At 52.9% G+C, this 12,483-nt stretch overlaps 1 protein-coding gene across 5 annotated transcripts in view; it reads right to left on the reverse strand.

Annotated features, from left to right (window-relative positions):
• Positions 1-1,138: 1,138 nt before the first annotated feature.
• Positions 1,139-12,483, reverse strand: part of AP1B1 (adaptor related protein complex 1 subunit beta 1) — an 83,773-nt gene continuing 72,428 nt past the window's right edge. For 3 of the 5 annotated variants that reach the window (XM_044989760.1, XM_044989759.1, XM_044989757.1), the window contains 3 exons: positions 11,484-11,638; positions 4,683-4,691; positions 1,139-3,406 (listed from right to left, as the gene is read on the reverse strand). In XM_044989760.1, coding sequence (XP_044845695.1) covers positions 3,332-3,406; positions 4,683-4,691; positions 11,484-11,638 — 239 coding nt within the window. In that variant the 3' untranslated portion in view covers positions 1,139-3,331. The remainder of the gene's footprint in view (positions 3,407-4,682; positions 4,692-11,483; positions 11,639-12,483) is intronic. The other 2 variants (XM_044989761.1, XM_044989758.1) reach the window with 1 other exon arrangement.

A 12,483-nucleotide genomic window follows, 5' to 3' on the forward strand; every position in this document is an offset into this window, starting at 1 on the left:
CTGTAACTATTAAAGATAATTAGCATTCACATGCATAGGGACTGTCTAGTTCAGGGGTGGGCAAACTTTTTGGCCCAAGGGCCACATCTGGGTGGGGAAAATTGCATGCAGGGCCATGAATGTAGGGTGGGGCAGGGGTGCGGGAGGGCGTGCGGGGTGTACGAGGGGGCTCAGGGCAGGGGTTCGGGGTGCGGAGTACAGGAGGGGTTCGGGCTCCGGCATGGTGCTGCTTACCTGGAGTGGCAGCAGCGCGCAGTGGGGCTAAGACAGGCTCCCTGTCTGCCCTGGCCCCGCGCCGCTCCTGGAAGTGGCTGGCACCACGTCCCTGCAGCCCCTGGGGGAAGTGGGGGCAGAAGGCTCCGCATGCTGCTCCTGCCTGCGGGTACCTCCCCCAGTGGAGTGATGTGATCCGCTAGTCTTCAGCCGGTTCAGATACATAAACCCCCCTGTGATCTCTGCTCTGAGCGGAAAGTGCAGATCAAGTTTCAATAGCTCCTGCTGGCCAATATCTTGGGCTGGCCCAGACACCACACTGAGGCTATGTCTACACTACTGCAGTAAGTCGACCTAAGTTATGCTACTCCAGCTACGTCAATACGATGTAGCTTAGGTTGACTTACCGCGGTGTCCATACCATGCTAGGTCAACAGGAGACACTCTCCCGTCGACTTACCTTACTCTTCTCGTTCCGGGTGGAGTACTGGGGTCGACCGGAGACCAATCTGTGGTCGATTTGGTGGGTCTTCACTAGACCTGCTAAATTGACCCCCCCGGTGCATCGATCCAGCTGTAGTGTAGACATAGCCTGAGGAAGCTCCAGCTGCTGGAATCCTTGGCTGCCACTTAGTAACAAACAACCCTTTTGGGGTCCTGCAGTGGGGAAATGCACCTGTATAAACCCCTGTTGGAAGGGACAGAACCCTGCTCTGGTTTCTCAATAGGACAGTTCCTCCCCTGCAGGCCACAGGGCTGAACATCAGCAATAAACTCAAACTGAAGCCAGAGGTGGAAGAAGTGTGTCCAAGTAGCAAGGTAATTTAGCAACCAAGCAATCAGAGGCAGCAGAAACGAGCACAGAAGGAGCATCTGTCACTCAGAGCCATCTCTGTCCCTGACCCGATCCTCTACACAGAGCAGATTGATGGGAAGATGTCACCTTTATTCAATATTACTTCTTTTAAAACACAAGTAAACATACGATATATATATATTTATATTTATATATATTAGATATATTTACTGTAGGGATCTGAAAACTTGCAAACACTTCTATTTAAGGGCGGTCAATTGCTTTTATTATTAGTTCTGGAGGGGGAAAGAACATTAGTGTCACTGATTTCCAAAGGCTGTATCCCCTGCCCCTCCCTCCCCCCTACAGCAGCAACAAATAGGAAAAGCCTTAAATGCTCAGCCGAGAAACAGCCACGCCCCACTTCTGCTGGGATTGCTGTAGCTGATGAGCACAGGAGAGTTACATGGCCTCTAAGGGCACAAAAAATGCAGATGCCACCCACTCTTTTGACCCATCAAAACCGATACTGAGAACAGTGATGGGGAGGGAGTTTGTGCGGATGGCTGATCACATCTGCTGTTGTGGTTAAGGAATCGGAACAGCACAGAGACTGGAGGGGGAGCCTCACAGAGACAGAAACAGAAGCCTGATGTGTCCCAGGCAGTTAGCAAACCAGTCAAACATGAGGAAACGCCTTCCTGGAAAGCTCAATTCAAAGACCAGCATCCCATGGTGATGGGAGGACTAGAATGAATATTGGCATATGATTTGGTACATCCCTTATTAGTCTTCAGAGCCATCTCCTATGGAGTCACCCTGGCCCTAATACTAACGAGTATTTTGTCCTTCCTTGTGTTAATTCTGAGTGTGCATTATGTCCCCAAGAGATGGTAACAGCCCTCTTCATAGCAGTTGTGGGTTCAGGCTGTGACTTCCAATGGTACCTAGTCCCCTAGGCTCTTTGACAATCCCAACCAGACTGAGGAAACACACATTGAATGGAGGGTTTGCAGCGCAAGAAAAGGGGCTATTCTGTTCCAAGACAGATTACTCCTGCTAACCCCCTATAGCCTAGGAAGAGATCAAGCCCTCTGTTTAAGGGAACCTCAGTGTTTGGGGGTAAACTCAAACTAGCCTTTTAAAGGAACAGATGCAATCTATTGAGATACGTACTGAGATATCTGTTCCATGTCTGGAAATGCATTATCCCTTACAGAACCTGAGGGCTTGCAGAGGGAAGGGAATGGAGCTTGTATCTGCAGAACAAAGAAAAGCAAGTGCCTTGGTCAGTTAAATTTCAAAGGAGGAAGGAGAGCTCTAAATGGAGATTTGTCACCTTGAAAAAATACTCAAGGCATCAATTCCTCATTAGCTAGCTGCCTTCGAAGCTGCCCACTCTGCAGACACAAAGCTTTCGGCAAGTTACAGAACAACTTCATCTGCAGAGGCAAAGAGCCCCAAATTATTTCCAACTCCTGTTACACCTCCCCCAGCCCCCAAAATTCCCACAATCCCCCCCAGGCTGAGACCTTGTGCCAAGCTTCAGTAAAGAGTCCCTTTTTATTGTCCACTCCTAGAAATAAGGGAAGCTCAGAGGCACGTTAAGCACAAATCAGCACAAGTGATGCTTCTGGATTTTTCCAAGCAGGACTGGAAGCAAATCCACCCCAAGTAACAGGTCACCATGAAAGGAGGAGGAAGAAGCGGTGCTTCAGCATAGCTATCCCATCAGAAGAGGGGTTATTAGCGATGAATTCTTCACCAGACAACACATGCGTTCAAATGCTAGAGACCCATCACCACTGTCTTCCAGGGCTGGGCTTGGCGATGCAGCACAAGCCGTATTTAAACACCGAAGTGCTGATTCATTTATTTGGCTGGGAAGGTCGGAGGAAATGGATTTGAAGATAGTAATGAGACTTAATGGGCACTGCCTTTCCACCCAGATTCTCTCACACGCTCTTAATTGCAGTAAGAGTACAAGGGCAAAAAACAGGGCTCTTAAAGGGGCAACGTCAGCAAAGAGGACACTGCATTACTTCACATGAAAGAATTCTACACTGATGCACTGAATTGCAACAAGATCCCTCCCCCTGCCCCCCTCTCCTCCCACCCCATCCCCAGAGAGCTGAAGATGGAATGCTAGGCACTGCCGCTCACACCATTTTCAGCATCGGGGGGCGCCAGTTTGAAGTTTCCAAAGTATCTTGATCTTGCATTTGTTCCTTCCAAGGTCAAGAGGAAACATGCACGCAGGTTCTGGTCCCCATTTCCTCATCTGGGATGCGGGAGGAGAGAGAGGAGGATGAGGTGGGTGCCTCAGTTCTTCAGAATGGTTTCATATGCTTGGTAAACATAGTGGGATACTTCGGGCGCTCGGCACTTCAGAGACAGCTGCACGGAAAGAGGGAAAAACAACTCAATGGTACCTTACTCAGCACTGCAAGGGAGGCACTCACCTTCAGCTCACCAGCAGTTAGTAACTGGGGCACTGGATCGGAACCTCTAGCGAAAAAGGTTTTTGGGTGGGTGAAGAGAAGCATGCTAAAAACCTAGTGGAATGGCCATCCAAAGCCTTCGAAAAAAGCTCAAAAGCTTTCGGTGCCATGGACATGCAGCAAAGCCAAGCCTCCGATGCCCTGCCACTCAACCGGGCCTTGGCTTCCAAAGGCCAAACTTCACCTCCATCCCACACAGACCAGCCAATCTCTCCCCTCGTTGTTGTAAAACTGACATCAGAGATATTGAGTCATGAGACTAAGGTTACAGACAGTTATTTAGGCTAAAGAAATTGATCCCTGCATTTTTTAATGTCACCCGCTTGCTTCCCTTCCCGATTCGGGTCCCATCCATCCGTTCTCTCACCCAGCTTCACTCCCCAGGGCAGGTTGAGAGGCAGAGCTGCCCGAAAGCCATATGCATGTGATCTATAGGCACAAAAGGTGTAGGGAGCACAAATGAGCTAGAGACAGTCACTCGCGCATGCACGCACCCTCCCTACCTCTGCCTGTTCGGGGCTGTGAGCTGCTGGCTCTTAACAGATTAGTCACCTGGGCAAGAACCTGAAGTGTTGTGTCTCATCTTTAATTGAAACTAACGCCTTGAAGTTAGTTAAAAGATAAGATTAAAATTTACACAATTCTCCTTGGTTTGAGCTCAATTAGTTCCTAAAACCAGAAATAAGACGGGAAAGAAGAAATCCAGAACACAACTGGCAAGGTCTACTTGGGGGCTAGACACAGGGTGCAGTCACTAGGGCAAAGGTCTTCAGAAGTCACTAGCGATTTTGGGTACCTCCATTTTGGGGTGTCTGTCTGGAGACACTGTAAGATGGGCCTGATGTTCAGAGGGTGGGTGCTTGGCACTTAACTTGAGTGGCCATAAAGGGGCCTGCATCTTACGCATCCAAAATGGCTAGTCACTTTTGAAAGTGTGCGAGTGTGAGAGAGAGATGTTATGTTTTCAGAGCTGTGGTTCTCGTTTCCCCTGTCCCAAGCCTTCTGTGGTTGGATCTACCATGCATCAGCAGCCCCATGCTACTCAGGGTGTGCTGAGGCAGCAACAGCATGAGGGAAAGAAATGAAATGAGGAGGACAGGGGGAGGTAATATCAGGGGTGATGAGGGCAGCTGTATACAGCGAAAAAAAGGGGGGGAAAATAGTCTGCTAACCTCCAAATCCTGCAACATCGGGGCAGGCCAGCGGTGGGCATGCAGCAACAAAACAGACAGAGACATGTGAACCCAGATGTAACGGAGAGCTCATCAGAACACAACAGAACTGCCAGGGAAACTTCTACAGCCAGTTTCAGCTGGGGCGGGCTGGAACAGCTCACCACATTCTGATGACTGAGCACTCCTGTCTCAGACAAGGTAAGTGCAGGGCTAATTGCAATCATCTGTGTTCGGGTTTATTCTTTGCAGCTGCTGTTGTCTGGCACTCTCTATGGTCCAGGATACATGCTCAAGGGAAATTTTTTTTTAAAAGGAAGCTTAGTCTGAGTTTAAAGGAATGCTATGAAAATAAGCATTTTCCTTACTTGTGTTAGTTACTAACACAGTAAAATGATTTGAGTTGTCTTAATGTAATGTAGTGTTTATCCTGTGTCACTACAACCTGTCGAACAACTCAGCTGGTGCAGTCGGTGAAGGGTTCTGCCCCCGCCTCAGGGATATACTTATAGCCAGAAAAAGACGGTTACTCACGGTTGTAACTGTTGTTCTTCGAGATGTGTTGCTCATATCCATTCCAGTTAGGTGTGTGCGCGCTGCGTGCATGTTCGTCGGAAGATTTTTACCCTAGCAACACTCAGTGGGTCGGCTGGGCGCCCCCTGGAGTGGCGCCGCTATGGCGCAGGATATATACCCCTGCCGCCCCATCCGCCCCTCAGTTCCTTCTTGCCGGCTACTCCGACAGTGGGGAAGGAGGGCGGGTCTGGAATGGATAGGAGCAACACGTCTCGAAGAACAAAAGTTACAGCGGTGAGTAACCGTCTTTTCTTCGAGTGATTGCTCCTATGCATTCCAGTTAGGTGATTCCCAAGCCTTAAGTAGGCAGTGGGGTCGGAGTTAGATGTTGCAGAATGCAAAACTGCTGAGCCAAAGGCTGCATCAGCTCTGGACTCTTGGACCAGTGAGGCAAAGGTGTGGACCGAGGACCAGGTAGTTGCACGACACATCCCCTGAAAGGGTATGTGAGCCAGGAAGGCAGCAGAGAAGTCTGAGCCCTGGTGGAATGTGCAGTCAGGTGGCTCTATGCCAAAACACAGGAGGTGTGGATGCACAACGTCATTGAAGATGAAATCCTCTAGGAGGAGACAGGTATGCCCTTCGTCCGGTATGCCGGTACGACGAAGGTTTGGGGGCGTTACGAAAGGGCTTTGTCCGCTCGATATAGATTGCGGACGCCCTACGGACGTCTAGGGAGGGCAATTGTTGCTCTCCTTGCGATGAGTGTGGCTTCGGAAAGAAGACCGGAAGGAAGATATCCTGTTTGATATGAGAGGCCGACACCACCTTAGGGAGGAAGGTTGGACGTGGTAACAACTGCCCTTGAGGAACACAGTATACCGTGGGTCCATTGTGAGAGCCTGAAGCTCGGAGACTCGTCTGGCCGATGGAAAGGCTACAAGGAAAACTGTCTTCCAGGACAGGTATATCAACGAGCATGTTGTCAGTGACTCGAATAGGGCAGTCATAAAACTGGTTAGAACCAGGTTGAAGACCCAGGTTTTGGTGGGGCCAACTGGGGGGGTTATAAACGCTCCAAGCCCTTGAGGAACCTGGAAACCACAAGGTGTAAGAATACGGAGCGGCCACTCTCTGCTGGGTGGAAGGTAGAGATGGCTGCCAAGTGTACCCTTAATGATGATCGCGCCAGGCACTGCTGTTTGAGAGACCAGAGGTAGTCCAAGATGGAATGGATCGGGACCTCGGCGGGAGAAACATTGCGCGTTTCGTAGCAGCAGGAGAAACGCTTCAACTTGGCCAGATATGTTAACCGAGTGGAAGATTTCCTACCACCCAGGAGAATCCTGTAGAACCGAGGTAGAACAACGTAACTCGGATCGGTTTAGCCACGCAGCAGCCATGCTGTGAGGTGCAGGGATTACAAGTCCGGGTGGTGAAGCTTGCCGTGAGCCCGCGTCATGTGGTCTGGGCAAAGAGGCAGGGGAATAGGGTTGGCTACCGACAGGTGTAGCAACGTGGTGTATCAGTGCTGCCTGGGTTACGCTAGAGCCATCATGATCAGGTGCGCTCTGTCCCTGCGGAGTGTTAGCAGGACCCTGTGAACCAGCAGGAACAGTGGAAAAGCGTACAGCAGATGGCTCATCCACGGCATCAGAAAAAACCTCCAAGATCGAGCCTGGGGAGAGGTCTTGGAATGAGGAGAACTTCTCTCTCTTTCCATTCTCGCGAGAGCGAAGAGGGCTATGCGGGGAAAGTCCCACTTCCGGAAAACGGAATGGATAACGTCCGGAGGAAACGACCACTTGTGAGACAGGAAGGATCTGCGGAGGCGATCCGCCAGCTGAAACGCCTGGTATACAAGGCAGACTGCTCTCAGCTCTCGGACACTGATGTGGAAGGCCAGCTCTTGAGCCGACCGGAGGCCGTGAGAGCGAAACTGACTCAGCTGAGCACCCAGCCGAGAGATGGGGTGTCTGTCATGAGGGACCCCGAGGGGTGAATGGAACAGCATCCCTGGATACACCAGGGAGGGCGTCGACTCCCGGTCGAGGAAGCCCTAGGATGCTCGGGGGGAACAAGACGACCATGAGTATGCTATCCCTGCCCGGGTGGTACACCAAGGTGAGCCACGATTGAAGTGGACGGAGGCGAAGCCTGGCATGTTTGGTTACAAACGTGCAGACAGCCATGTGACTCAGGAAACCTAGGCAAGTGCGAGCCAAAGTTGTCGGGAAGGTCCGTAGACCTCGTACAATTGTTACCATCGCCTGAAACCGAGGCTGAGGTAAGCAGGCTCTGGCGAGACTGGAGTCCAGGATGGCCCCAATGAAATCTATTCCCTGTGTGGGAATCAGAGTGGATTTTTCTACTGATCATCAGGCCTAGACACAGGAATAGGTTCGTGTTGATGACCACATGACTGGTAACTTGGACCCGGTGGTCCCTCGAATGAGCCAATCGTCTAGATACGGAGAACGTGTATCCGACGGTGGCGAAGAGAGGCGGCGACTACCGCCATGCACTTTGAATACACTTGGGCTGTATAGAGGCCAACCGGGAGGGCCGTGTACTGGAAATGATGACGGTAGGCCCCAAACCGGGGGTACCGTCTGTGTGGAGGAGAAATGGCGACGTGAAAATACGCGCCCTTCATATCGAGGGCGGCATACCAGTCTCCGGGATCCAAGGATGGGATGCCTGTCCCCATGGGTACCATGCAGAACTTAGCTGTATCGTGAACTTTTTGAGTTCCCGCAGGTCTAGGAGAGGTCTGAGACCTCCCTTCGCCTAGGGGATTAGGAATTAGTGGGAGTAGAACCCTTTGCCCCTTTCGTCCTTAGGTACCTCCTCTATAGCTCCGATGAAGAGGAGCGTCCGCACCTCTTGCAAGAGGAATCGCTCGTGAGAGGGGTCCCTAAGAGGGACGAGGATGGGTAGGCTTTTGCCCCATTGGTGGTTAGAAGGACCCTGATTTTGGCCCCTTTGGGGTCCTGATTGACGCCTACGACCGCGTAAGCCATGCCCGCTGACAAAGTCCTGTCCTTGTCTAGGCACAGGGTAAGAGCGGTGAGGCTGGGGATGGAAAGGTCGGCGCTGAAGCACCGGCGTGTGCATGCCGAGAGAGCGCAAAGTGACCCTGCTGCCCTTTAGGTTTTGCAGCCTAGGGCCAGTTTTTTCAGAGAACAGGCCTTTGCCATTGAAGGGCAAGTCCTGTATAGTATGCAGCAGCTGCGAGGGAAGGCTCGATAACTGGAGTCATGAAATGTGCCTCGCGGCAACACCCGAGGCCAGAGCCGTGGCAGCGGAGTCAGCTGCATCCAACGAGGCCTGGAGGGAAGCTCTTGCCAGCTTCTTCCTTTGCTCCAGGAGGGCATCGAACTCTTGACATGAGTTCTGAAGAACCAACTCTGTAAATCTGCCCACCGCCACCCATAGCAGCGGCTAAGCAGGGCTTGCTAGTCTGCTACACGAAGTTGCAGGGCCCCCGCCGAGTACATCTTACGGCCCAGGAAGACCATTCGCCTAGCCTCCTTGGATTTAGGGGCTGGTGCCTGCTGGTCATGGCGTTCCGGCCCATTGAGGGACTGGGCAACAAGGGAGCAGGGCGGGGGGAGATGTACATATAGGTACTCCTACCCCCTGGAGGATACCATGTACTTGCGTTTTGATTAGAGGAGTATGTTCTTGCCCCCGCCTCATCCGGGGAGGAGGAAGAAGAAAGGCCAGGGACAAGCGGGTCCTGTGGGGCTCGCGCTCCTGGACAACCTCCTGATCCGGTGGTATCTGGGAGCCCGGTTGAACCGGTCGGAGGGGGACGGCTAATTGTCGCCTCTGGCACCCAGAGCTCCGACGGAACAGAGCGAGAAGGGATCACCGGTATGCCTCTGGCGTGGTAGTACGCCCAAGGTGACCAGAATGACCACTGATAGGCCTCCTGGAAGACTCTGGAGGGCACATCGGAAAACAGAGTACTGCGCATATGAAGTGTCCGCACGGGACGACACTGATGCGTGGCTGGATGGCCCTGGAGGAGCTGAAAAGCCCTTGGTAGAGTCTCCCTCTCTAACTGACGTCGCTCGACGCGGCACCGGGGATCGGTACCGGGAGGCATACCGTGCCGTGCGGTCGACCAAGATTGCGAGGCTCGATGTCGGGAGTGGCTACGGGAGTCCCGGTGCCTGGAGCCGTGCCGGGTACTGAATTGGTGCTGAGTGTACCGGGCCGGCGAATGGGACGCTGACCGGTGCCGTGAGTACTACTGGTACCGAAATGGAGAACGGTGCCAAGACTGTGAGCGGCGTCGGGACCTCGATCGGATACGGGACCGAGAACGTCTGCAGAACCGCGATCGTGAACGGTGCCGCTCTGCGGTGCCGACGGAGGGTGGTCTGATCAAGGCAGGCTTGCCGATCGACTATATAACCCGCCCCGGCGGTGCCAGGGGTTAAGGCAGCGTAGCCGCTGTCATTGCAATCAGCTCCCTCGCCATGGAAACTGTCTCTGGCGTGGAGGGAATAGTGAGCTCGACCACAGCTCGCGCTGGGGAGCTTTCCGGCACCGGACTAGACAGCTCTTGTGTGGCCGGGGTCGATGGTGCCGACATTGTCGGTGCCACGGCAGGTATTAGTGCCGGGAGGTCCAACTCAGTATAGCGCTTGGGCTGCGGAGCAGGCGGATCTGACGCAGCTTAATAGCGAGCTCAACCACGGCTCGTACCGGGGAGCGTTCCAGCACCGGACTCGACGGCTCTTGCATAGCCGGAGGCGACGGTGCCGATATTGTCGGTGCCACGGCAGATATCCGTGCCGGGCGATCTGACTTAGCAAAGCGCTCAGGCTGCGGAGCAGGCGGCTCGGACGCAGCAGGAGTCCTGTGCCTCTTCATCCTCCAGGAGAGGGATCCGTGCCGAGTGGACGTCGGTGCCGGCGATGGCCGGTGCCGGGAGGCCTTGGCGGTACCGGCGATCCGGTGCCAAGGGAGCGCTCCTTGAAGACTAACCAGCGCTCGGTGCCGAGAGCGGAGGAGCAAGAGCTGCCTCCCTCAGGAGCTGCTTGGGACGAAAGTCCCGCTCCCCTTTGTTCTCGGATTAAAGGCCTCACAAATGCGGCACTTATCTGTTAGTTGAGATTCCTCGAGGCACTTAGGAGAGGATCTCTTGTCGGCATCGCTTGTGGCCGGCCGAGCGTTGTAAAACCCTGTGGGCCGGGCATCGTACCCGGCACCGGGTGCGGGGAAGGGGATAATCCCCGAACCCCTGTAAATTAAATACACTAACTATATTACAAACGAATAAAGTTAACTACAACTATATAAAACTGAACTATAATTAACGAGAGAAACTACGAGTAGCTAGGGAAGTGGAGGACAGCTAAGCCGCGCTCCACTGTTCCAACGACCGACACGGGCGGTAAGAAGGAACTGAGGGGCGGATGGGGCGGCAGGGGTATATATCCTGCGCCATAGCGGCGCCACTCCAGGGGGCGCCCAGCCGACCCACCGAGTGTTGCTAGGGTAAAAATCTTCCGACGAACGTGCACGCGGCGCGCACACACCTAACTGGAATGCATAGGAGCAATCACTCGAAGAAGAATCAGAATTAACACAGTAAAAAGGGAAACAGAAAACTTCCAAGCCTGCAGCTCACTCCAGTCCTATGGGCCCAGTTAGGAGTCCGGTCTTCCTAAAGACATTCTCCCACCAGCCAGATCACAGCCCATTCCAATGAGCACCTGTACAAGGGCCAGGGAAAGCCGAGCTCAGGTTAACCCCTTGCCCCATCACCATTATGCAGATCACCCAGCTTAACAACAAGACAGACTGGCCAATGACACCACCCGTTCTCACACACTAACACAAGGCTGCTGTTTACTGAAAGAGAAAGTTGGCCCTGATGCAGATTTCCAAGCAGAGGAGGCAGGGAACAAGCCTGGTGTCTTGAGGAGTACCAGTAGGGCTGCTAACAGTCCCTAATTACAAGGGACGCCCCTTATTTCTTCACCTCTGTCCAACAAGATGGGGAGTTGCTGAGTGATGTAAAAAGCAGCATGAAATAACCTGGCCAATGGAGGTGAGTCCTGCTTAGTGTGAGGTGGGTGGGAGTGCTAAGAGAACAGTCCCTTGTTTCTGAAATACGATGGCAACCCCGCGGGCCGGCCTGTTTCGGAACAGGAGGGAGGAGCGACGGCAGCCCCGCGGGCCGGCCTGTTTCGGAACAGGAGGGAGGAGCGACGGCAGCCCCGCGGGCCGGCCTGTTTCGGAACAGGAGGGAGGAGCTGGTCTTACCGTGAAGCCGGCACTGCCGGGCTGGATTCGTAGCTCTGCCAGGACCCAGATTCCATTGGTCAGTTTGAGAGACTGGTACAGCATGTCTTGGCCCTCTACGTTCCTCTTGGCTACAGTGAAGATGTTGCTGCCTTGGAGCTTGCTGCTAACAGCATCTGTGTGGACAGACAGAGGCAGCTGGGTTGCTATGGACAGGAGCAGCTGGATGTCACCATGCAGTGTGCTGCAGGAACCAGCTGTTTCTGGTTAGAAGGCCTGGAACACACATACCTTGCTTAAAAGAGGATTGAGATCCCAGATCAGTAAGAGTCTGTGTGAAGTCTTTGAATTTAAAGCCAAATATGTGACGATCGGTTCCTTTTGTTTACCGGCCAAAACCCAAATTCAGGGTTCTGTTTCTCTTAGCACATGGCACTAAGCTGCAAAAACAGCTGCTCTGCTCCCCTGACTTGTACGCCAACCTTCCCCCCACGAGCGACTCATAGGCAAGTATATTGTCCAAGCAAATCCACAGCACTACTACATACATAAACATATTCTCTGTATCATTCACTGCAGACTTATGGTGGAAGAAGCTGAGACTTTACCTGCAGTTTCCTTAACAGACTCCTCCTAAGGATGAGCAAGCCTTGAAGCCAGCATCCTTATGCCATATAGTGACTCAAAGGGAGGAGCTGGGCTGAGCTTAGCTGGGCCTCCCACAGACAGGGTCAAGTCACTATTTCCTAGCACCCTGAGAAGGGCTCCATTTAAACACCGCCTGGTGTTTGTGGCTTTTGGGACAGAGGCACAAGTCTCTAGGTGAATGCAAGGGCAGCTCATTTCAGGCAACCATTACTGAGTGGCAATAGCATTTGTTCACTTCTGTCCCAAGCTGGATTACAGTTAACAGCTCAGAGGTGAAATGCTCTGTATCTTGTTACCAAGTCTCTCAGCCACTCAGTCTCCTCTACCTTTCATTTCGTAAAGGTCAGTCCATTGTGCTGCACTGGACCAAGCA

The sequence above is a fragment of the Mauremys mutica genome, chromosome 16 (genome assembly GCF_020497125.1).
Source record: "Mauremys mutica isolate MM-2020 ecotype Southern chromosome 16, ASM2049712v1, whole genome shotgun sequence".
Taxonomy (NCBI): domain Eukaryota; kingdom Metazoa; phylum Chordata; order Testudines; family Geoemydidae; genus Mauremys; species Mauremys mutica.